Raw genomic sequence first — 26256 nt, 5'->3', positions numbered from 1 at the left:
TGAGGGATGTTGAGTAAAGGGCTTTGCAAAGACGTGCTGTAATACTAAAAATAATGTGCAGTAATTAACCAAACTTTTCTAGAATGCTTGCTTTTTCCTTGCAGCTGCTTGAGCATTCCTTCACCCCCGACCCTTACCCATGATGCTTTGAATGTCTGTATCGGTTTCTTGCATTTGCTCTTACGCTGCTCTAAGGAAGCAAAGTGATTGGCTGGAATAGGGCAGACACCGTACAGCGCGGGTCAGATTGCAAGCCAACAGAACCCTGTCTGTAAAGTAGGTAACTTCTGAACATCAATTTTTATTATTAGTAAAATTTCCAGTCTGACATCTGATCTTATGTTTCTTTAACAGATTGATTTAGCCCTTGGATTTTAAGATTAAATAGCTTATGCTACCAAGTAAAATAAAACACAACAGTAAGCAGTATTCGTTTTTAGATTTTTACAAAAGAATACATAGTATATATTAATGGAAATAAAATATAGAAAAAATTTTAAAAGAATATCATCCAGCTTAATTTTACAACTACAGTCTCCCATTATATGCAAAACTTTTTTTTTTCCATTTTGGATAGTGTAAGGGAGGGTTATAACCCCTGTCCATTTATTTCTTTAGATTTGTGTCCCACTGGGGTTATTTGCCTTCTGCTCCATAGGCAAAACAGGAAGTGCTAGAAAATGCCTGAAAATTAAAGGAATTCTCCAGGGACTCCATTTCACCAGAACTAGTGTCCCCATTGGAAACTTTTCCCTCAATTACTTTTCTGGGGACAACCCAAAATTAGGGGTTTAATTTTACTTTCTCTCTTGATGTTACTGATAAACAGGACAACTAGGGTGAATCTCCCTAACAGGGGCACAGACAGCAATAAAAACCTAATAGGTGTTCTAAACTACACTATATTGCCAAAAGTATTGAGACGCCTGCCTTTACACGTACATAAACTTTAATAGCATCCCAGTCTTAGTCTGTAGAGTTAAATTTTGAGTTGGCCCACCCTTTGCAGCTATAACAGCTTTAGCTCTTCTGGGAAGGCTGTCCACAACGTTTAGGAGTGTGTCTATGGGAATATTTGACCATTCTTCCAGAAGCGCATTTGTGAGTCCAGGCACTGATGCTGGATGAGAAGGCCTGGCTCGCAGTCTCCGCTCTAATTCATCCCAAAGGTGTTCTATCGGGTTGAGGTCAGTACTCTGTGCAGGCCAGTCAAGTTCCTCGACCCCATACTCTCTCATCCATGCCTTTATGGACCTTGCTTTATGCACTGGTGCGCAGTCATGTTGGAACAGGAAGGGGCCATCCTCAAACTGTTCCCAGAAAGTTGGGAGCATGAAATTGTCCAAAATGTCTTTGTATGATGCCTTAAGAGTTACCTTCACTGGAACTAAGGGGCCAAGCCCAACCCCTAAAAAACAACTCCACACCGTAATCCCCCTTCCATCAAACTTTACACTTTGCACAGTGCAGTCAGGCAAGCACCATTCTCCTGGCGACTTCCAAACCCAGACACCTCCATCGAATTGCCAGACAGAAAAGCGAGATTCATCACTCCAGGGAACTCGGCTCCAGTGCTCTAGAGTCCAGTGGCGGTGTGCTTTACACCACTGCATCTTATGCTTTGCATTGCACTTGGTGATGTAAGAATGGATGCAGTTGCTCGGCCATGGAAACCCATTCCATGAAACTCTCTATGCACTGTTGTGCTAATCTGAAGGCCACATGAAGTTTGGAGGTCTTTAGCTATTGACTCTGCAGACAGTTGGCGACTACTGTGCGCTTCAGCATACGCCGACCCCTCTCTGTCATTTTATGTGGCTTATCACTTCATGGCTGTTGTTCCCAGTTGTTTCCACTTTGTTATAATACCACTAACAGTTGACCGTGAAATATTTAGTAGCAAGGAAATTTCATGGATGGACTTATTGCACAAGTGGCAACCTATCATGGTACCATGCTTGAATTCACTGAGCTCCTGAGAGCGACCCATTCTTTCACAAATGTTTGTAGAAGCAGTCTGCATGCCTAGGTGCTTGATTCTATACACCTGTGGCCTTGGAGGTGATTGGAACACCTGAACCTAATGATTTCCCAATACATTTGGCAATATAGTGTATGTATGTGTGTGTGTATGTATATATATATATATATATATATATAGATAGATAGATAGATAGATATATATATATATATATATATATATATATATATATATATAGATAGATAGATAGATAGATAGATAGTCCTGGATTTTAAAAGGTTAATTATTGGGTGAGTTTATGGTATTCTCCACAATATATTAACGCTTTTGACACGTCCTTATTTAGGGGACTTACTTGACCAGTCGGATATTCACTTACTGTAATGTTAAAATGTTCGAAAAATCAGGGATTAACTTGCTTGCAAATCTACAAAGGAATGACACCATGTGCAAGTTGCACTAATTCAAAAGGGTGTCATATTCTCTTTAAAGTAATGCTTTGTACATTTTGGAGAATTTTATTTACTCCAAATAATAGCACCATTTTTAAATGCTTGAGCATTGGTGCTGCTCTCTTGGGGAAAAAAAAAAGGGTACAGCCTGTAATACATGAAAAAATTATGCATTTTGGTTATTGCTCCCAGATATACTTTTGCAAATGTGGCTGGCAGCAGCCAGGCACTTCTATAATCTAAAACGACATACTTACTCTTTTAAATCTCACAATATAAAATTACACGTTAGGGTTTCCTATTTATAGGTACAGTGTTTTTTAATAATATGATGAAGGGTACGAACGTGAGACTGAAGAGACCCTATAAGCTGTCTATAGTCTGCCTTCATCTAGCCTGCTTTGTAAGCTATGCCTGACATTGTGACAGAATTTGTACTTACGAACTTCAATGGGTCTGTATCATGCTCATTGTCTGCATATTTTCTCTCCCCTTGCTAGAATGCTTCACAATTCATCCTGTGTGTCAATCTTTGGTAACTTAATAACATTTTAATAATTTCACCGTTTAACATTTAGCATTTCACTGCTTGTAAAAATGCTGTTTACTGTGCTAATGTAATTCTCGAGAAAGCATGATCTAACTTTGTTTGTCTTTTTTCCCCTCTGCAAGCTCTCATCTGTTTGGAAACCATTAATAAGCCTGAAAAAATTGTTAATTACTACCTCACATGTGGACATTTAAGTATACTACTCTCTAGAAAAATTGTTGTGAGTTAATACTAATTGGGCTTCCAATAACAAAAAGTCTGGACTTTCCACATTCAACAAATGCAAACCTGACAACATGCACACGCACGCACATTCACTGGCCATCCTCATAGCTTCAGAAGCTAAAAACAGATTTGATTGTTAAAAGTGGAAATTCTATTAAAATTACTGTAAAGTAAAACCTGATGATACTAACTAGCTTGCAGCTTAATGGAATGTAAAATATTTGTGTATGTCCAAAAGTTAAGTATTAGTAATATATGCAGTATTTGGTAGTCACTGTATTGTCAATACACAACTGTTTTGTTTTTTTTTGTTTTTATCCCAAATACATGAGGCCCTGTTCACAGCTAGCGACTTTGGATTGCAGGCAGCATCTCCACAATTCTGACAGTGATTCCAAATCGCACTGCATTGTTGACAAAATGCACCACGCTTGTTTTTGGGCCATTTATTTCTAATGGCACCTAAAATGCGGTGCATTTTGCCGTGCGATTTATTGCTTGGCAATCGCAGCAAACCACATTGCGCAAAGCTTGTTGCAGAAAGAAGCTCCTGTTCCTTTTTTGGGTGACAAGCTTCACATGTTACGGTTTGCCATGCGACAATCACTGCTAATCCGCACTGTGTTTGAGGTGTCATTAAAAACGATTGACACAAAAGCACGCATGGTATGTTTTGCCAGCATTGCACTGTGATTTGGAATTGTGGACAGAATTGCAGCGATTCCGCCCACGATCCCAAATCGCTAAATGTGAACGGGGCCTGACTCTTGAGAGCACTTTTTTCCCTTTTTTTTTTTTTTCTCCTCACTCTCCAACTTTAACATAATGAAATCTGTATTTATTCAGTCTGAATCTCCTATCGATGAATGTATGTGTGTATATGTGTATAATATACATAAACACATACATTTTTTTTTTTAAGTGTGTCTGATATGTATGTATATATATATATATATATATATATATATTTGTGGTCCACAACTACTTATATCACAGCTAAGGCTGGCCATACCTGGATCGACATTCTGCCAGTTCAGCAGTGAACGGCTGAATTTCGAAACGTGAGTGGCCACTGTAGTTGAAGAAAAGTCAATCCACTGACTGACTTCTGTTGAACCTCAATCTTGGTATTTTTTCACTCAACTATAGACTGTAGTGGCCACTGTAGTTGAAGAAAAGTCAATCCACTGACTGACTTCTGTTGAACCTCAATCTTGGTATTTTTTCACTCAACTATAGACTGCAGCACTGATCTGCATATTGTGATGGCAGGGAAGTCTTTGACGCAGTGAAGAGAAGTCCTGCATCCACATTAAGTATGTGGAGGGTAATCGGGTCAAGTAAGGCCAGCTTAAAGGGTAACTCCACTTTCGTGGGAAAAGAAAGATTGATATAGTGTATACAATTGTGACACAAGTCATATTGTAATTGAATGTTATTAAAAAATTACCTTTCCTTTTTAGTCTGCAGCACTGTCGTTTTCTGTAAAATTCAATATGGCAACCTAGAGGCGCTCTATACACGGTGTACAGAACCCCCAGCAGAAATCTAATTTTCTGCTTGTGTGATTGGCTTCCTGTTTTTCCCAGAAGTCTGCACTAAGATACAAGTCATATTTTAGGTATCCCCTGCAACAAATTTATAATTTCTGGTGAGATACTCCCAAAGGGAAATAGTGTGTAAATGGTGCAGACCCTGACACGTTCCTCCTAGAGGCCGGCAGGGTGCAGCAGCTGTTTCAGAATGATAAAATCACTTCCATACAGATTCACTGTGCACATGGACACAGACAAATGGCTATTTCTGCAGAATATTGAAAGGCAACCACGTTTTTAACAATCCCTGCAATGTACATTGATCACCCAGAGGGGGGTGCTTTTTCTCATCAAAAGTAGAGGTACTCTTTAAGGTATATCTGGACATATAAGTGATTTTAGTACGGTCTCCCAGAGCACTATTGGGTTATCTTAAAAAGACCAACACAGTACTAGCAGACATCCATCCAGCTAGCTTTGTATGACTTTGCTGTTTGAGAAGGGAAAAGTTGCTGCAATGAGACAATGCAGTTCTTTGTGTAATTTGCAGCTTGATCTCCTGATCTGTGTAAACAATATGTTCACAACAGATCACTAAGCAGTATCTGGACAATAAATGATACAAAAAACTAAAGCTTCATCTGCTGGCTAAAAAAATACAGCATATTAATTTGAAATCTGGCATATTGCCCTGACTTTTGCCCATGTTGCCCATGAAAAAAATCTTTTGTCATGGTTATTGCTTATTCCTGACTAAAACATTATATATCCTTTTAGGTTGTAGGAATTACCCTTTACGTTGTTTTTTTTTTTCAGCTGACAAGTAGAAGCAAAATGCGTTTTGTACAGAGACTTTATAACATGTATGGAAATCTGTGCAAGCGTTAATGACTACATAATTTTGAAGGTTATCATACAATATGACCACTCCCCCCAACACACACACAATTTGTATATTAAAATTTTTCACCACAATTCTCCATACCAACAATTTAATATACACTCCCCTTTAAGAGCCAGCAGTTGACATTTCACATGGCTGTTGCCCTCAATCCATGCTGTCAATGAAAGCTGGGGTCCCCAGTTGGGAACAAATTTGAGTGGTTCCTAATCATGTAATCCCTGTGCCAATTCTTACATAGTGATCACATGCAGGCTGAAGGCTCCATTGACAAAAATTAAAGCTTTAGCCTGTCATCTGCTGGCTGCAGTATTTATCTGCAGTGTCTTGTATTTATTAATAGCAGAGGATGATAGGGGAGTGAAGAGATCCAGCCATGCACAGCGATGGATTGATTAAGGACTAAGGGAGGTAGGGGAGGACAGACAGCCGTTTTCTACATTTAATGCAAGGAATGCATAAATGAGTGGCTGTGCACTGCAGTACTCGTAGGGTGCTATAGTAAATGAAAGTACAATGTACAAACATTTGCAAAAATAGAAAATTTCTACCTGCCCGTTTGCAAGAGCTTTTAAAACTCAAAAGCAAAAATGTAATATATTGCAGTTTACCAATTTTTATATGTGGTTGATGCATAAGTGGTTTTTAAGGTTTTTTTCCCCCTCTATATTCACCTGTTGATTCAGCCAGTGTGTCTGTTATATTTTCACTTCCTGTAACTGACGAGTGCTGGTGCATCTAACACTACCCATCCACAGGTTGACAGTACTGCTCTCTAAGGGTGGCTGCATTGCTCCTCAGCGTGGAGCCACCCTAAGACAGTAAGTGTGTTACTGGCTGGATCACCAGGTGAAAATAAGGGGGGGGGGACCTTAATGCAGCCACCACAATTAAAGACCGTTAATCTGCCATTTTTACATTTGTGTTTGTGTTTAATATCACTTTACTATAAACTGCCAGATACAGTTACACTATGCAAATAATCTTAAAGAGAACTTTTTTTTTTGCAATATTTGTGTGTAAAAAAAAATAAATAAAAGTTTTTTAAAACCTTATATACCAATGAAAATATTTATAGAAGTTATTTTAGTATGCTAATTAATCATAGTTATTGTTAAAGTGGAACTTTAAAAAAAAAGAAAAATGGTGAGCAGGCAGGAATTTTAATGCAGAAGAGACATGCTTTGTTTCTTCTGCATTAAAGTTACTTATCTGCCTCCCCACCCCTGTGCAGTAAGTTGCGCATGCGCAGCTCACTGTACAAATTTGGCAATGCCGAATCTAACTGAACTCCCAAGGTGAGTATAGTGCTGCTTTAAAGTTGTTGTAAACCCTTACATATACCCAGTAAAATGACTAGTCTTTGGTATTACACAGAGATTAAACAAATCCTACATACGTTGTACCTGTTTATCTGCAGCCTTCTCTTCTCTACAGCCATTCAAAGTTTAGAATTTATAGAGCTTGTCTGAACTTTCAAAAAGCAGGGGGTGGGGAGATGAAGTTACACTCTGCAGACCTCAGTGAAGGAAGCTGATTGGAGGGAAGGATCCCCCTTCACAGCAAGGAATAGAGCTGAGGCCGTCAATCGCAGACTCTGTGCTAGAGCTCCCTCCCCTGTCAACTTTATCTCTTGGTGTCAGGAGTGACTCATGCTGATAAGAGGAGTGAGGCAGCAGACAGAAATAACACTTAGTGCTCTGGATTGAGACAAGTACATATCATTTGGCATGCTTTCATCATATTCAATGTCAGAGGTTTACAACCGCTATAAGTTAACCAACCCATGTAGCCGTACATGTTCTCTGGTAATTAAAAGGGTTATATATAATTCTTCAGTGTGTGAGTATATACAACATCTTTAATGGTATTAACTATGATGGTCTGCTGAATAGCACCAAAGACATAAGGCATATGCAGATTAAAATTTCCTGTAAAATGTGACATAAGCCCTGGGGTTGTTTTATAGTTTTCTTTTATTTTTCCATGTTCTTCAGTGCTTAATTTTCACTCTTTCAGTTTCCATTACTTTTTGTTCAAAATAAAATGAAAAGGACAATATTATTACATTGCCTTTCTGATCTGTAGATGGCAGCTGTATGTTTTTCAGGGCTCATAACCAGTTGTTAGAGACACTGGCCTATGGAGACCCTAGCTGTGCACGTTCAGTGGAATGACATAGTTTGGTTCTTCAAAATGCTGCACATTTTGTAGTATTAAAGGTATTGTAAACATGACCTGCAAATATTTTCTTCAAACACATTTATTTTTCTGTGATTTCAATCTGTTGCTGTTTTACATTCCATTATGAGATACAGTAGAGCTAAAAATAAATATAATTTTGCTTGGATTACTTTGGCAGTTTTTTCATGTTAGTGATATTAATGTTGGCCAACTTCACCTGAAACAGATATTTCAATTTGGCTTTTTGGGTGGCCACCAGTGGGTTGAAGCACATTTTAAGTGCTAAAGAGGCAAGATTTTTCCTGCAGTAGTTTTCTCCTCCCAAAAAGCAATTCTTAACATATCACCACTGCTGGATATGCCGGTTATTTACATATATAATGTTAATAGAGAATCATTGGAGGTTTGGAAGGCATGACACCATCATTTTGGCTCTGCAATGACCAGTATTTTACTTGCCTTTAACCATGCAAAACTGAAATATCAGTTTTGGGTGGTGTTGGCATTTGAAGCAAAATTTGTTGTCATAATTACATTAAGAATTATTCAGTATTGGAATCCCATGCTGTGCTACGTGTGTTGGCCAGTATGTTTATTCATTAGCAATTCAAAGTCCAAACACTCTATTAGGTTATAATATTTGAAAGATGCCAATTTGATATGGATGCTCTTTTCTTTTCATTGTTAGATTTCAGTTCAGAAGAGGAGGAGGAGTTTGATTATGATGTAGAGCATTTGCCTATTCCACTCATGGAAGATAACGGACTGGGTCTTCTTGCACGATTTGCTGCCAGTGTTGAGCCTAGCCCGCTGCCACCTCTAGCAAATATTCAGTTGGAAGACAAACAAAACCATGATGAGGAGAAACAAAGTTTTATTGGTGAGTTGGTTAAAAAGTTGCAGGTGTGATATACTCAAGTGGTTCCCAACAGACCACGTTTTGGGAATTTCCTTAGATCAAAGAGCTGTCATAAATCCCACACCATTGACACATTGACATTTATTTATTTTTTTCAAAGCCATTGTTTCTAATTTTTAGTGACTGGCATAGTACCACTGGATTGGTGTAAGGCCAATGTGGTGCCTATATTTAAAAAGGGATCAAAATCATTACCAAGTAATTATAGACCTGTTAGTTTAACATCTATATTTCGGAAGATACTGGAGAGTTTAATAAAAGACCACATAGATGAGTTCTTGCTGGAAAAAGATATTTTAAGCAACAGACAGCAATGGATTCATGAAAGATAGAAATTGTCAAGCAAATCTGATTTATTTTTATGAGGAGGTGAGCAAAACCTTTGATAGAGGGGTGGCTGTGAACATGGTATACTTGGATTTGCAAAAGCGTTTGACACAGTTCCCCACACATGGCTTCTTTTCCTCCAGACGTAAAGACTGCTCCCTTGTCATCTGTGATGACCTCAAGGTGAATAACTCTACACCGAGTTCACTGTATGAACCACTGATGTATTTATACATATTGATCATATCCCCCCTTAATCTCCTCTTCTGAAGAGAGAATAAATTCAGTTTCTCTAATCTTTCCTCATAGCTGAGCTCCTCCATGCCTCTTATCAGTTTGGTTGCCCTTCTCTGTACTTTCTCCAGTTCCCCAATGTTTTTTGTGAATTGGTGCCCAAAATGTAACTGTATATTCCAGATGAGGTCCTACTAATGATTTGTACAGGGGTGGAGTCATATCTCTCTCCCTGGAGTCTATACCTCGTTTAATACAAGAGAGGATTTTGCTCGCTTTAGAAACATCAGCTTGGCATTTCATGCCATTATTAAGCTTGTGATCTACCAGAACTCCCAGATCCTTCTCCACCATTGATTACCCCAGTTGTACTCCCCCCTCGTATGTATGATGCATGCATATTCTTAGCCCCCAAGTGCACAACCTTACATTTATCAACATTAAACCTCATTTGTCACATAATTGCCCAATTAAACAGTGCATTGAGGTCAGCTTGTAAGTTGGAGATATCCTGTAAGGAAATTATTCCACTTCAAAGCTTAGTGTCATCTGCAAAGACTGAAATGGTATTTTTAATCCCATATCCTATATTGTTTATAAATATATTCAAAAGTAAAGGTCCCAACAATGGGGTACACCACTGACAACCCTAGACCATTCAGAGTATGAATCATTAACCACTACTTGGAATACAATCTTTTAGCCAGTTTTCTATCCATTTATATACTGATTTGTACAAGCCTGTTGACTTCACCTTACACATTTGCTGTGTGTGGGGAGCTGTCCTTTTGCAAAATCCAAGTATACCATGTCCACCGCCACCCCTCTGTCCAAGGTTTTGCTCACCTCCTCATAAAAAGAAATCACATTTGTTTGATAACTTCTGTCTTTCATGAATTCATGCTGTTGCTTAAAATATTTTTTTCCAGCAAGAACCCATCTATGTGGTCTTTTATTAAACTATCCACTATCCTCCCAGGTATAGATGTTAAACTAACAGGTCTATAATTACTTGGTAAAGATTTTGACCCCTTTTTAAATATAGGCACCACATTGGGCTTATGTCAATCCAGTGGTACTGTACCAGTCATTAAAGAATCCCTAAAACAAAGAAACAATCGTTTTGAAATGAGAGCTCAATTCTTTAAGGACCCGTGGGTGTACGCCATCCGGTCCAGGTGCTTTATTCACCTTTTTATTCTGTCTAAATATTTTTGGATAATATCAATTGTAAGCCAATGTGGATCATCTGGTGTCAATACCATGCCCATTATGGACAAGAGCTCCCCCATGCTCCTTTGTATACACAGAGCTGAAGAAGGTATTTAATACATTTGCCTTCTTTGTCCCCAGTCACCCACTGTAGATTATTTTGTAAAGGGCCTACATGCTCAGACCGGACCTTTTTACTATTAATATATTTGAAGAATTTTTTGTCCTGCTATCTTTTGCAATCTGCTGTTCATTTTCAATTTTTGTGGCCTTTATTTCCTTTTTGCATATTCTGTTATATTCTTTGTAATGTTTAAATGATGGCGTTCATTCATTTTTATATTTAATAAAGGCTATTTTCTTATCTATAGCTTTTTAACTTTGGCCGTAAGCCACATAGGTTTGATTTTTAGCCTTTTAAACTTGTTGCCCATGGGAATATATTTTGCAGTGTGTTCACATACAGTGTTTTTGAAGAACTCCCATTTCTGTGTTGTGTTCATTGATGCCAATATTCCCTCCCAGTCTAAGTCTTGGAGAGCAGCTCTCAGCCTTGGAAAATTAGCTCTCTTAAAGTTGAGCGGTTTTATTTTTCCTATATGTGCTTGACGTTTACAGCTAACAATAAATGAAATCATGTTATGGTCACTGCTACCCAGATGTTCTTTTATATGGACAATAAGCAGTGCATGGTTTGAGATTACCAGGTCCAACAGAGGATAATTCCTAGTTGGGGCCTTTATGAACTGCATCATACAATTGTCCTGTAGTAGGTTTATACATTTTTGCCCTTTAACTGTTCCTGCAGTACCATTACTCCAGTCAATTTCTGGGTAGTTAAAATCCCTCTTTATTATCACTGTTCCAGCCCTTGCAGCCCTATCGATCTGTGCAAGGAGTTGAATTTCCACCTCCTCATTAACACTGGGAGGCCTATAACAAACACCAATGATTACCTTTGTAGTACGCACCCCTATGTGCAGTTCCACCCATAATGCTGAAGCAATAAAGAGGGCCTCATCACACTTTTCATCAACTAGGTCCTCTTTCACACTCGCTCTGAGATCACTTCTCACATAGAGACAGACACCACCACCTTTCCTTTTTACCCTGTCTCTCCGAAAGAGAATATAGCAGGAATATTAATGGCCCAGTCAGACCATTAGTCAAGGTCAGATACAGGCAAATGTTTTTGTGAATTTGATATAGCCAAATTTTACCTTGTAGAATTCACATGCTGATTAGCAGCTTTGACTGAAGCTATATATTAGTTGTGAACTCACTGCATTTGTTGAACAGCTGTAGTTAGATTTGCAGCCTCACTGTATATTGACCAGCAAAGCCACATATTTTTGTAGCAGTCCTCAGATTTATGTATGTTACAATTTCTAATTTTGTGTAACAGAGTAACGAGTTATGAATTTTAAAGTAACTGTATAATTTGCTTCATGAACAAAAATGATGGGTAATCCCATCTGCTGAGACAAAACAATAAAAACATTACAGGGATTTCCAAACTTCTCCCCCCCCCCCCCCCCCCCCCCCCAATCAAAACCAAAAAATAAGATTTCGGCATTAGATGTGCATTAGCTTGCTGTGCCATTTGCAAGTTGTCTTCTATTTAAGTCATATTCCTAATTTAACGAGACACTGCTGATGTTGCTCAGGCCATTGAATTAACTCTTTGATTGCTATGGACTGCTCAACTAATTAATTTTTTTTTTTGAGAATTTTCTTTTGGTCATATTATTTTTTTTTTTTCCTTGGAAAAGAATAGACATGCAGGAATTCAGGGGGTCAAATGTGGCTTGGTGCACTAGATACATTAATTGTTTAGGTCATGTATAAATGTACAGGTCACATACAGTTGGAGGATGCTGATAAAGAGGTTAATGTGCAGAAAAAAGGGAGGTGAGGAAGAATTAATATATGTAAAATCTCAGACATAATGAAGCTTACAAACTATAGAGGGGTAGATGATACATTACATATCCTGCAGCAATCCTGACAAGCCTTGGGCCGTGGTTTTATATTACATGGAGCCCTGAAGGGAGGCGGTTGAGCAACTCACAGTGGTGAAAATTGGGCAGGCTGGAGGGAAATCCTCATGAGAGCACCTGGCTAGATTTACCTGTGGCTCTCAAGATGGCGGCCGTGGCCGGGAGACATGTGGAGGAGAGGAGGTGACGGAGGAGCAGCCGCAAACATCCTCCGCGGCTGTGGGCAGTACATCGTCGGGAAGCGCCCTGCCTAAGAGGGATTGCTCCACTAAGAAAGGACAGTCTGTGGTCAATCTGCCTGGGTCTGAGGATGGTGGCAGGGACAGTAGAGGGAGAGCAGCAGGAGCCATCGCTGAAACAGATCATGTCAGCCATACACCTCTGTCAGACAACCCTCACTGACTATATTGATGGGCCTAAAGTAGATCTGTCATTCTTGAAGCAAGACATGCAAACAGTTATGGAGAAAGCTGCTGAGACTGAACAATGGATCGGTGATTTGGAAGACATAATTCATCCTTTAGAGGGATCTCTGCAGGATGCTACCAAGTTGCTGAGAGCTCATATTGGCAAGTTGGGAGATTTAGAGGACAGGCTGCGATGCAATAATATCAGGCTGGTGGGCTTCCTGGAGGGGCCTGAAGGTAAACAGCCTGAGGATATTCTGGAAAGCTGGCTTAAGGAACATATGGACACTAGTACTTTCTCCTGCCTATTAGCGATAAAACGGGCGCATAGGATTCCCATGTGGGCTGTGCTGCTGGGAGCTCCTCCTAGGCCTATGATTGCATGGTTACTGCACTTTTGGGATCTGGAGAATGTTTTGAAAGAAGCTAGAACACTTGGAGAACTTCTCTATAATGGCAGTTGTATATCTATATATCCTGGTTTCTCTGTAGGTACACAAGCAGTGAGCGAGTTTTGTTCATGTTAAAAAAATGCCTGCGGGAGTGTCAATTGATATACAGTATGCTATATCCTGCTAAGCTGAGAGTGGTGGATAGGGGTACAGTGCATTTTTCAATAGCCCCGTGGAGACCTCCCACTGGCTGAATGCAAGGGGGCACCCGAATGTGGCTGATGGTCACATGGAAGACTGACCACCTCTACAGATGTCTCTTCTCTTCAAGGGAACTTGCTGTATTGTTTCCAGTTTACCACTGTAGTGTCTGTGTGGTTTTTTTTCTTTCTCTCTTTTTGAGCTACCTGTGAAGTGAACTCTCAGGGGAGTGTGTACTGAGACTTTCCTCTCTGACAAAGATTGCTACATGACTTTATTTTAGGTCCCTATGTGATAAATACTTTGATTTAGTCCCATGTGGGAGGTCTGGTACCCTTAATTATTAAAGTGGTTATTTATTGTTACCAAGGGTTTCACTACATGCCACTTCAGATAGGTGATTTTGTCTCTATAAGTTGGTGTAGAGATGGTACCCCCTATATTGGTATTGGAGGGTTTGGTGTAGACCTTTGATCCCCAAGGTCGGTCATCTCTTTCTGTGTTATGGGACTAATGCACTCAAGAAGTTGGGGTTGCGTGCCGGGAGGAGGGAGTTGGGGATTGTTTTTCTGTATTGCCAGGATTTGCTGCTTACCTGTTCATTTTATGTTCTGTGTTGGGGGATTGGTATGCCCCCTTGGTATTTTCGATGGGATTGGTGGGGCTTTATGGCTCTGGAGCTCCTCTGTGGGTCGGATACTTATGATTTCATGATATCTCAAATTAATGTCTTCGAATGTCCGAGGCCTAAACTCTAAGATTAAACGATCTCTGTTTTTTATTATATCAAAAAACATAAGCCTTACATTGTTGTTTCAAGAGATGCATTTGCGAGGCTCCAGGGTCATGGCTCTATGGCGTTCTTCTATTGCTCAAGTTTTTCATGCGGAATACTTTATGTATTCAAGTGGGGTTGCTATACTACTTGCTAAATCATTGAATATACATGTTTTAAGGATTAAGACGGATCCAGGGGGAAGATTTTTTATTTTGGTCTGTAAACTTTTTACTCAGTGTTTTACTGTTGTGAGTTTATATATTCCTTCACGATTCTCCTTCACAGTATTGGAGGATATTTTCTCAGTGGTGATCTCTGTGGCAGAGGGGACCTTACTGCTTCTATGGGATTTTAATGTGCTCTCGAATGCTGCTCTCGATCGTCAGGGCTGTGCATCTGGGTCTCACCCGGTGTGATAGTAACATGGCTGGAGAATCATAAGTTGATGTTTGGAGACATAGGAACCTGGGGGTAAGGGAGTTCTCCTGCCATTCCGAAACCCACTGTACTCTTTCTCGAATTGACATGTCTCTTACTACAATGGATGGGCTTCCTTTGGTTGGCCATGTTAAGTATTTATAGAGGTCAATTTCGGATCACTCTTGGTTTACAGCTGGGGGTGCTTCCTGGAATTAAGCATTGGTGTATGAATGCTGGCTGGTTGCAAGAGGAATATGAGAAGCTGGGTTGTATGGAGGCAATACACCTTTACTGGATGGAAAATTATATTAAGGATGATATGTCTAACCAATGGGATACTTTTAATGCAACCCTTAGGGGTGCTTAGATGAAGGTAGTGGGAGATTTTTCTAGAGCTCTGAGAGTAGATGTAGAACAACTTGAGACTCGGGTATCCCGGGCTGAACACTTATATGTGGGTGACCCTACCTCTGATAACTATAAAACACGGCAGGAATATCTATGCTTGTACCGTATTCTATTGGCAGAGCAAGTGAGTAAAGGTCAACTGTATCAATGTAGACGTATATTTGAGTTTGAGGATAAAAATGGACGTCTTCTGGCTTTCTTAACCAGACTCTCTTTCACTCTAATCTTTGTATAACATATATGTAATCCCCAGGACAATATTATTGGAGACTCAGGAGATATTGCGCACTTTTGAACAATTTTATAAATCTTTGTATCAGTGTCAGGGTGATGTTTCGGCATCCTCTATGTCGGTATATTTAGCATCTATTTCTCTACCGGCACTGTCCTGGGAAGACAGGGAAGGCTTGGAACAGGCTATTACACCAGAGGAGATTAAGGTTGAGATTGCTTCTTTTGCCCCTCATACATCTCCTGATCTTGACAGATATCAGATAGAATGGTATAAATTGTATGGGGAACTGCTGGTGCCTTATCTCCTAAGGGTTTATAATGCCTCTAGGTGGAGGGGGGGGATCTTCTAAGGTCTATGCAGGAGGCTTTTATAGTTTTACTCCTGAAACCGGGAACAGATCCCCTGGAGTGTGAATCATATCGGCCCATTTCCTTGATTAACATGGATGTTAACATTTTGGCAAAAGTGCTAGCGAGGCGCTTACAAACAGTAACTATAAAACTAGTCGGGTCTGATCAGACTGGCTTTATGCCAGGCAGGTTTGCTCATATTAATCTTAAGAGGCTCTTTGTTAATTTCCAAGTAACGCATGATGCAGCGGATAGAGTGATAGTGTCATTAGATACAAAAAAAGCATTTGATTTAGTAGAATGGGCATATTTCTTCTCACTCCTGGCTAAGTTTAGCTTTGGCCCCACGTTTATTTCATGGGTGAAGCTTTTATATTGGGAGCCTAGCACCCGCATCAGGATTAATGGACTCATATCAGAAGTGTTTCAAATCCATAGGGAAACCAGACCGGGTTGCCCCTTATCACCTCTTATTTGCACTGGCCATTGAGCCATTGGCTGCGAGGTTGAGAGAGCATGTAGGAGCCCAGGGTCTAAGGATAGGAGAGCTGGAGAAGTGTGCATCACTATATGCTGATGACGTTATTCTATTTAAATGCTCTGGTTCAGGCTAAGGTGTCCTTATGTAGAGCTTTCTTGCTGATTCAAGAATTTGGAGATTATTCAGGGTTTCAAATAAACTGGTCTAAATCTACTTTGTTCTTCCTGGATGGACAGCGGCTGATTTCAGATCTAGGGTGCCCTATTGGGATATTGGATAAATGAAAATATCTCGGGATTACTATACAGCTTTTGTTAGTCATATCTAGACAATCTCTGGCCTATTCTGAGAGCTTTTAAAGAAAGTGTTTGTAATTGGAAGGACTTGCCCCTGACCATGTTGAGAAGAGTAAACTTGTTTAAAATTATATATCTACCGAAGTTTCTATATGTGCTCTCAAATGCACACATTTATATTTCTAAAAAAAAATGTATATATTAACTCCCTGCTTGGTTCCTTCTTATGGGGTTCTAAGCCTCCTCGGGTAGCCCTGGAAATGCTTCAATTGCCAATACATGGGGGGGACTGGCTCTGCCTAACCTACAAATGTATTATTTTGCGCCTCAGTTGATGTATGCACACTAGAGGATGTTTCCTCAACTACATAATGCTGCCACTGCAGTTGAGGCATTGGTGGCTTACCTCTTTTATGAGGCTTTGTTAAACAATTTTTTATAGAGGAGAAGTTCCATCCAAAGATGGTATGGCTATACTATCGGTGTCCAAAAAAATCCTTACCGTCTGTGTGAAACATGCTTCAGATACAGCCTTAGCCATGTCACTGAGTGCACCTCTCTGGTGTAATCCAAATTTGCCTGAATTTTATAAGCTTGAGGGGGGACACCATTGGGCCCAATATGGTATCAAATATGCTCATTAGCATTTTGATCGTGGTCGGCTGAAGTCTTTTTTGCAAATAAAGTCGGAACGGGGAATACCAGGTTCTTGGTATTTTTTGTATGCTCACGTACAGAGTGCCGCAGTAGCCCAATATGGCCTTTGGGGAAGTTAATTTGAACAACACCAGATTGGAAACCCTTCTCCTACAACTGCAGCGTATTAAATTGGTATCGTCATACTATACAGAATTGACTCTAATTGATGGTAGGCAATGTCATCGTACACGAAAAAGAGAGGAAGGCGCCTCTAAGTGCAGTATTGACAATTTATTTAGTAAACAATGGATAAATTGCACTTACTAGATATATTGGTAAAAAGACTCATCCTGTGGTAATTAGATCCAGGTGGGACATCCAGCCCTCCAGTAGCAAACTCTGTCTATAGGATCAGGAAGTGCCTGTGCATCAAAATGAAGCTAGGAGAGCAGAGATGTAGGAGGTGAAGGGGGCGGTAATGCATTTCGGAGCATGCTCAATAGGCTCCTTCAGACCTGAGCCCCAGTAGAACCCTGACATTTTTATAGTGTGAAGGGAATGGGAGGGAGGCAAGTAGTTCCTGGGTCCTAAGGACCTACATGTTTTCCTGCATCGTACAAGAATACAGGTAAAAAAAAAGATATAAGAACAGAAATAAAAATAGAAATAAAAACACACAAGAGAATAGCTCCAATGCTTTTGGGTTAAAAAGTATTCATTTTGATGCACAGGCACATCCTGGACTCTACTTCCTGATCCTATAGACAGAGTTTGCTGCTGGACAGCTGGTTGTCCCACCTGAATCTAATTACCACATGAGTCTTTTTAACTATTTATCTTGTAAGTGCAATTTATCTATTGTTTACTAAATAAATTGTCAATACTGCACTTAGAGGCACCTTCTTCTCTTTTTCTTGTTACTGCATTAGAGCCTTGCTTCCACTCTAAAAAGAGTTGCCCCAGTGTTACTGCTCCCATCCATCCCTGATATCCATCTGGCACCTTTATCCTACAGAGGTTGGGCTCCAACAAGCGCGCCCTATATAATATACAATGTCATCGTACACGTTAGCGGTGGTTTAATATTATTTCAGATTTGACAGAAGAGTGCTGGAAAGATGTTTTGGCCACATATGTGGGTACAATTATCGCTTCAAGGGACAAAATGATACAATTGCGTTATTTACATCAAATTTACTATACACCTCAGCATCTATATCATATGGGGAGATGTAACACAGCCGCTTGTCATAAGTGTCAGGTTAACGGGATCCTTTTTACACATGGTGTGGGAATGCTCTAAAGTTAGGCTCCTGTGGTCTGAAGTCACTGCTTTTACATCAGATACATTCGAGTTGCCTAATGTGTGTAGCCCTATGGTATGTCTTTTAGGAGTACTTGAAGATGATGCTATGAATAACTCTGCCAAACTTTTTCAGAGAATTCTGTTTTTCTACGTGCGAAAATTGATAGCGTTACACTGTATATGTCCTGATATTCTGGATTTGAGGGCATGGAAAAAATTGGTTAATGTGGATCTTCCAAAGTATGAGATGACATATGAAGCAAGGGGGCTTACAGGAAAATTTAGAAAGATATGGTCCAGGTGGGTGGACTCCAATGCAACAGTGCCTAATGATTCCTAGTGATGAAGATAGCTTTCTGGGGAGATGCTTCACAACTAGTTGGTGCTGAGTGGTGAGGTGAATCCCAGACATGTTTTTTTCCTCTTTGGGTGGAGGAGTGGTATCCGGGCTAGCTTATTTTTTTTTTCTTTTTGGAGGGGGGGATGTTGTGTTTTTTGTTAATGGGAATAGTTTGGTTGGGTAGTTTTGGTTTTACATGTTTATGCATAGAATAAATGCTTTTATGTGATTGTGATAATCGCCACACACTAAGCAATTGTGTGTTTAAATCTGTTTTTCCATACAGTGGTTGGATGCATAATACATATGTCATAAACCTTGCAATTGTGTAGCATTCTTACTGTTTTATTGATTAATGTTTTTTGACGTGTGCATATCTTGTGTAAATATTTGCATATGGCAATAAAAAAGTTTTTAAAAAAACCCTTTATTTCATTTGTGTAACTGGTGGACGGCAGGTAGCTTTGCTCAAATTAAATAGTAACAAGGATTGTGTCCTTTATTTATTTTTTAATATATATACTCTTGCTTTGCAGCATGCTGTCTGTTAATGACAGGTTTATGATCATAGGTATTGGCTTCTACGTGTGAACTTAGATTCATCTTTCTTCATTTTTCTGTACAGGCACAGAATTTGAAGATACAGATTCAGAGTGTGAGGTGAAAATTGAAATAAAGCCCTCAGCTACTTTAAAATTTGCCAACTCAAATGTAGCAAATTCTACAATATCAGTAGTTTCATCAGAAGATAAATCTAGTCTTAACCTTTCTGAGAAAGGAAAAATAATGAACAAGGCACGAAAATATAAAAAATTAAAATCAACAAAAGATCACAGCCAAGAACTAAGGGCTGAGGCCAGTGATGATGACCTTTGGAGCCGCCGCCGAAGTGAGCGTATATTTCTACATGGGTCTGTCAGTTGTCCATCTATGCTTTCTGGTGTGAATACAAATACCAATTCTGTGCCTAAATCTATCCGCTATAGTAAAGTGACAAGCTCTAAGAAGGGGAAGGATCAAAAAGAAAAGGTATGCATGGTAGGCCTGTTTTTAGTTATATTAATAAGTTTTTATTGTCCATTCGAAGACGTGGGTTATATGCAGCTGCCTTCTGTAGGTGAACACTAGGAGACAGAAATTGTTAAAGACCCACTCACTAAAATCTTCGCTCATGCCTGAGTTTTTGCTAGTGTCCTAGGAGGTTGGACACTTTCTCCTCAGCTGAGAAAAGTTTTTATCTACTGTACATTTTTACGATTTTTTTTTCTCTTCCAACGATATTCTTTGTACTTCACGGATGCTTTTTTTCTTCTATCAAAACTTTTATTAAAGCAATATTAAACCCATAAGCAGACCTTTTATTATATTGCAGTTTACCAATTCCTCAATGTGATGGCTGCTAGAGATGAGCGAATCGAAGTATGCGAAGTGGAATTCGTTTCGAATATTGGAAAATTTTCGATTCTCGCCGAATCCGAAAAATAGCCTACTTCGGACGCGCGAATAGAAATTTTTCCTAAAATGGCGGCGGACATGTGCGGCGACGGAGCGGGGATGTCTGGGAAGGCGCGCAGACAAGGCGCGCTGACCCATAATGCATTCCTTAATGACATGTGATCGCATTAGCCAATCAGCAGCCAGCCAGCCAGCACTGTGTAATGGTCGAGCTATAAATGGCGGCCATTTTAGAATTCTTCATTTGCCTCCAGTCATTCAAGAGAGGCAGACCGCTCTGTATTAGGGACAGAGTTAGGGCCACAGAAACGTTACTTGGGGACAGAGAAACGTTACTTAGGGACAGAGAAACGTTACTTAGGGACAGAGAAACATTACTCAGGGACACAGAATTGTTAGTGAGGGCCACAGAATCGTTACTTAGGGCCACAGAAACGCTAGTTAGGGCCACAGAATTGTTACTCAGGGACAGACAGAATTGTTACTGAGGGCCACAGAATTGTTACTTAGGGCCACAGAAACGTTACTCAGGGCCACAGAATTGTTACTGAGGGCCACAGAACTGTTACTTAGGGCCACAGAAACGTTAGTTAGGGCCACAGAATTGTTACTCAGGGACAGACACAGAATTGTTACTGAGGGCCACAGAATTGTTACTTAGGGCCACAGAAACGTTACTCAGGGACACAGAATTGTTACTGAGGGCCACAGAACTGTTACTTAGGGCCACAGAAACGTTAGTTAGGGCCACAGAACCGTTACTTAGGGCCACAGAATTGTTACTCAGGGACAGACACAGAATTGTTACTGAGGGCCACAGAACCGTTACTGAGGGCCACAGAACCGTTACTTAGGGCCACAGAATTGTTACTCAGGGACAGACACAGAATTGTTACTGAGGGCCACAGAATTGTTACTTAGGGCCACAGAAACGTTACTCAGGGACACAGAATTGTTACTGAGGGCCACAGAACTGTTACTTAGGGACAGAGAAACGTTACTTAGGGACAGAGAAACATTACTCAGGGACACAGAATTGTTAGTGAGGGCCACAGAATCGTTACTTAGGGCCACAGAAACGCTAGTTAGGGCCACAGAATTGTTACTCAGGGACAGACAGAATTGTTACTGAGGGCCACAGAATTGTTACTTAGGGCCACAGAAACGTTACTCAGGGCCACAGAATTGTTACTGAGGGCCACAGAACTGTTACTTAGGGCCACAGAAACGTTAGTTAGGGCCACAGAATTGTTACTCAGGGACAGACACAGAATTGTTACTGAGGGCCACAGAATTGTTACTTAGGGCCACAGAAACGTTACTCAGGGACACAGAATTGTTACTGGGGGCCACAGAAACGTTAGTTAGGGCCACAGAAACGTTAGTTAGGGCCACAGAATTGTTACTCAGGGACAGACACAGAATTGTTACTGAGGGACACAGAATTGTTACTGAGGGCCACAGAACTGTTACTTAGGGCCACAGAATTGTTACTCAGGGACACAGAATTGTTACTGAGGGCCACAGAACCGTTACTTAGGGCCACAGAATTGTTACTCAGGGACAGACACAGAATTGTTACTGAGGGCCACAGAACCGTTACTGAGGGCCACAGAACCGTTACTTAGGGCCACAGAATTGTTACTCAGGGACAGACACAGAATTGTTACTGAGGGCCACAGAATTGTTACTTAGGGCCACAGAAACGTTACTCAGGGACACAGAATTGTTACTGAGGGCCACAGAACTGTTACTTAGGGCCACAGAAACGTTAATTAGGGCCACAGAATTGTTACTCAGGGACAGACACAGAATTGTTACTGAGGGACACAGAATTGTTACTGAGGGACACAGAATTGTTACTGAGGGACACAGAATTGTTACTGAGGGCCACAGAACTGTTACTTAGGGCCACAGAATTGTTACTCAGGGACACAGAATTGTTACTGAGGGCCACAGAACCGTTACTTAGGGCCACGGAAACGTTACTCAGGGACACAGAATTGTTACTGAGGGCCACAGAACCGTTACTTAGGGCCACAGAATTGTTACTCAGGGACAGACACAGAATTGTTACTGAGGGACACAGAATTGTTACTGAGGGACACAGAATTGTTACTGAGGGACACAGAATTGTTACTGAGGGCCACAGAACTGTTACTTAGGGCCACAGAACTGTTACTTAGGGCCACAGAAACGTTACTCAGGGACACAGAATTGTTACTGAGGGCCACAGAACCGTTACTTAGGGCCACAGAATTGTTACTCAGGGACAGACACAGAATTGTTACTGAGGGCCACAGAATTGTTACTTAGGGCCACAGAATTGTTACTTAGGGCCACAGAATTGTTACTTAGGGCCACAGAAACGTTACTCAGGGACACAGAATTGTTACTGAGGGCCACAGAACCGTTACTTAGGGCCACAGAATTGTTACTCAGGGACAGACACAGAATTGTTACTGAGGGACACAGAATTGTTACTGAGGGACACAGAACCGTTACTTAGGGCCACAGAATTGTTACTCAGGGACAGACACAGAATTGTTACTCAGGGACACAGAATTGTTACTGAGGGCCACAGAACCGTTACTTAGGGCCACATAAACGTTACTCAGGGACACAGAATTGTTACTGAGGGCCACAGAACCGTTACTTAGGGCCACAGAAACGTTACTCAGGGACAGACACAGAATTGTTACTCAGGGACAGACACAGAATTGTTACTCAGGGACACAGAATTGTTACTCAGGGACACAGAATTGTTACTGAGGGACACAGAATTGTTACTGAGGGACACAGAATTGTTACTCAGGGACAGACACAGAATTGTTACTCAGGGACAGACAGAATTGTTACTGAGGGCCACAGAAATGTTACTCAGGGCCACAGAAATGTTACTCAGGGCCACAGAAACGTTACTCAGGGACACAGAATTGTTACTCAGGGACAGACACAGAATTGTTACTCAGGGACAGACACAGAATTGTTACTCAGGGACAGACACAGAATTGTTACTGAGGGACACAGAATTGTTACTGAGGGACACAGAATTGTTACTGAGGGCCACAGAACTGTTACTTAGGGCCACAGAACTGTTACTTAGGGCCACAGAAACGTTACTCAGGGACACAGAATTGTTACTGAGGGCCACAGAACCGTTACTTAGGGCCACAGAATTGTTACTCAGGGACAGACACAGAATTGTTACTGAGGGCCACAGAATTGTTACTTAGGGCCACAGAAACATTACTCAGGGACACAGAATTGTTACTGAGGGCCACAGAACCGTTACTTAGGGCCACAGAATTGTTACTCAGGGACAGACACAGAATTGTTACTGAGGGACACAGAATTGTTACTGTGGGCCACAGAACCGTTACTTAGGGCCACAGAATTGTTACTCAGGGACAGACACAGAATTGTTACTCAGGGACACAGAATTGTTACTGAGGGCCACAGAACCGTTACTTAGGGCCACAGAAACATTACTCAGGGACACAGAATTGTTACTGAGGGCCACAGAACCGTTACTTAGGGCCACAGAATTGTTACTCAGGGACAGACACAGAATTGTTACTCAGGGACACAGAATTGTTACTGAGGGACACAGAATTGTTACTGAGGGACACAGAATTGTTACTGAGGGACACAGAATTGTTACTGAGGGACACAGAATTGTTACTCAGGGACAGACACAGAATTGTTACTCAGGGACAGACAGAATTGTTACTGAGGGCCACAGAAATGTTACTCAGGGCCACAGAAATGTTACTCAGGGCCACAGAAACGTTACTCAGGGACACAGAATTGTTACTCAGGGACAGACACAGAATTGTTACTCAGGGACAGACACAGAATTGTTACTGAGGGACACAGAATTGTTACTGAGGGACACAGAATTGTTACTGAGGGACACAGAATTGTTACTGAGGGACACAGAATTGTTACTGAGGGACACAGAATTGTTACTGAGGGCCACAGAACCGTTACTTAGGGCCACAGAATTGTTACTCAGGGACAGACACAGAATTGTTACTGAGGGACACAGAATTGTTACTGAGGGACACAGAACCGTTACTTAGGGCCACAGAATTGTTACTCAGGGACAGACACAGAATTGTTACTCAGGGACACAGAATTGTTACTGAGGGCCACAGAACCGTTACTTAGGGCCACATAAACGTTACTCAGGGACACAGAATTGTTACTGAGGGCCACAGAACCGTTACTTAGGGCCACAGAAACGTTACTCAGGGACAGACACAGAATTCTTACTCAGGGACAGACACAGAATTGTTACTCAGGGACACAGAATTGTTACTGAGGGACACAGAATTGTTACTGAGGGACACAGAATTGTTACTGAGGGACACAGAATTGTTACTCAGGGACAGACACAGAATTGTTACTCAGGGACAGACACAGAATTGTTACTCAGGGACAGACAGAATTGTTACTGAGGGCCACAGAAATGTTACTCAGGGCCACAGAAATGTTACTCAGGGCCACAGAAACGTTACTCAGGGACACAGAATTGTTACTCAGGGACAGACACAGAATTGTTACTCAGGGACAGACACAGAATTGTTACTGAGGGACACAGAATTGTTACTGAGGGACACAGAATTGTTACTGAGGGACACAGAATTGTTACTGAGGGACACAGAATTGTTACTGAGGGACACAGAATTGTTACTGAGGGCCACAGAACTGTTACTTAGGGCCACAGAACTGTTACTTAGGGCCACAGAAACGTTACTCAGGGACACAGAATTGTTACTGAGGGCCACAGAACCGTTACTTAGGGCCACAGAATTGTTACTCAGGGACAGACACAGAATTGTTACTGAGGGCCACAGAATTGTTACTTAGGGCCACAGAAACATTACTCGGGGACACAGAATTGTTACTGAGGGCCACAGAACCGTTACTTAGGGCCACAGAATTGTTACTCAGGGACAGACACAGAATTGTTACTGAGGGACACAGAATTGTTACTGTGGGCCACAGAACCGTTACTTAGGGCCACAGAATTGTTACTCAGGGACAGACACAGAATTGTTACTCAGGGACACAGAATTGTTACTGAGGGCCACAGAACCGTTACTTAGGGCCACAGAAACATTACTCAGGGACACAGAATTGTTACTGAGGGCCACAGAACCGTTACTTAGGGCCACAGAATTGTTACTCAGGGACAGACACAGAATTGTTACTCAGGGACACAGAATTGTTACTGAGGGCCACAGAACCGTTACTTAGGGCCACAGAAACGTTACTCAGGGACAGACACAGAATTGTTACTGAGGGACAGACACAGAATTGTTACTGAGGGACACAGAATTGTTACTGAGTGACACAGAATTGTTACTGAGGGACACAGAATTGTTACTGAGGGACACAGAATTGTTACTGAGGGACACAGAATTTTTACTGAGGGACACAGAATTGTTACTGAGGGACACATAATTGTTACTGAGGGACAGACACAGAATTGTTACTCAGGGACAGACAGAATTGTTACTGAGGGCCACAGAAATGTTACTTAGGGCCACAGAAACGTTACTCAGGGACACAGAATTGTTACTCAGGGACAGACACAGAATTGTTACTCAGGGACAGACACAGAATTGTTACTCAGGGACAGACACAGAATTGTTACTCAGGGACAGACACAGAATTGTTACTGAGGGACACAGAATTGTTACTGAGGGACACAGAATTGTTACTGAGGGACACAGAATTGTTACTGAGGGCCACAGAACTGTTACTTAGGGCCACAGAACTGTTACTTAGGGCCACAGAACTGTTACTTAGGGCCACAGAACTGTTACTTAGGGCCACAGAAACGTTACTCAGGGACACAGAATTGTTACTCAGGGACACAGAATCGTTTAATTAAAGAGTATGTCAGACAACATGCAGAGGAGTGGCAGAGGAGGCAATGTTTTAGGAGCGAGCAGACGTGGCAGCAGAGGAAGGGGTCGAGGCAGCACTATTCGCAGCCAGAGGCTAGTGCTCCCGG

At 41.1% G+C, this 26256-nt stretch overlaps 1 protein-coding gene across 6 annotated transcripts in view; it reads left to right on the top strand.

The window, feature by feature from the left end:
* TNRC18 (trinucleotide repeat containing 18) overlaps positions 1 to 26256 on the top strand; it is a 454956-nt gene that overhangs the window by 239246 nt on the left and 189454 nt on the right. For 4 of the 6 annotated variants that reach the window (XM_089684713.1, XM_089684717.1, XM_089684715.1 and 1 more), the window contains 2 exons: positions 8517 to 8708; positions 19399 to 19811. In XM_089684713.1, the coding sequence (XP_089540839.1) occupies positions 8517 to 8708; positions 19399 to 19811 (605 nt within the window). The remainder of the gene's footprint in view (positions 1 to 8516; positions 8709 to 19398; positions 19812 to 26256) is intronic. The other 2 variants (XM_089684716.1, XM_089684714.1) reach the window with 1 other exon arrangement.

This window comes from Staurois parvus, unplaced genomic scaffold (genome assembly GCF_062004578.1).
Source record: "Staurois parvus isolate SC_StPar_1 unplaced genomic scaffold, SC_StPar_1.0 ptg000353l, whole genome shotgun sequence".
NCBI lineage: Eukaryota > Metazoa > Chordata > Amphibia > Anura > Ranidae > Staurois > Staurois parvus.
This window is presented reverse-complemented; position numbering and strand designations above follow the sequence as displayed.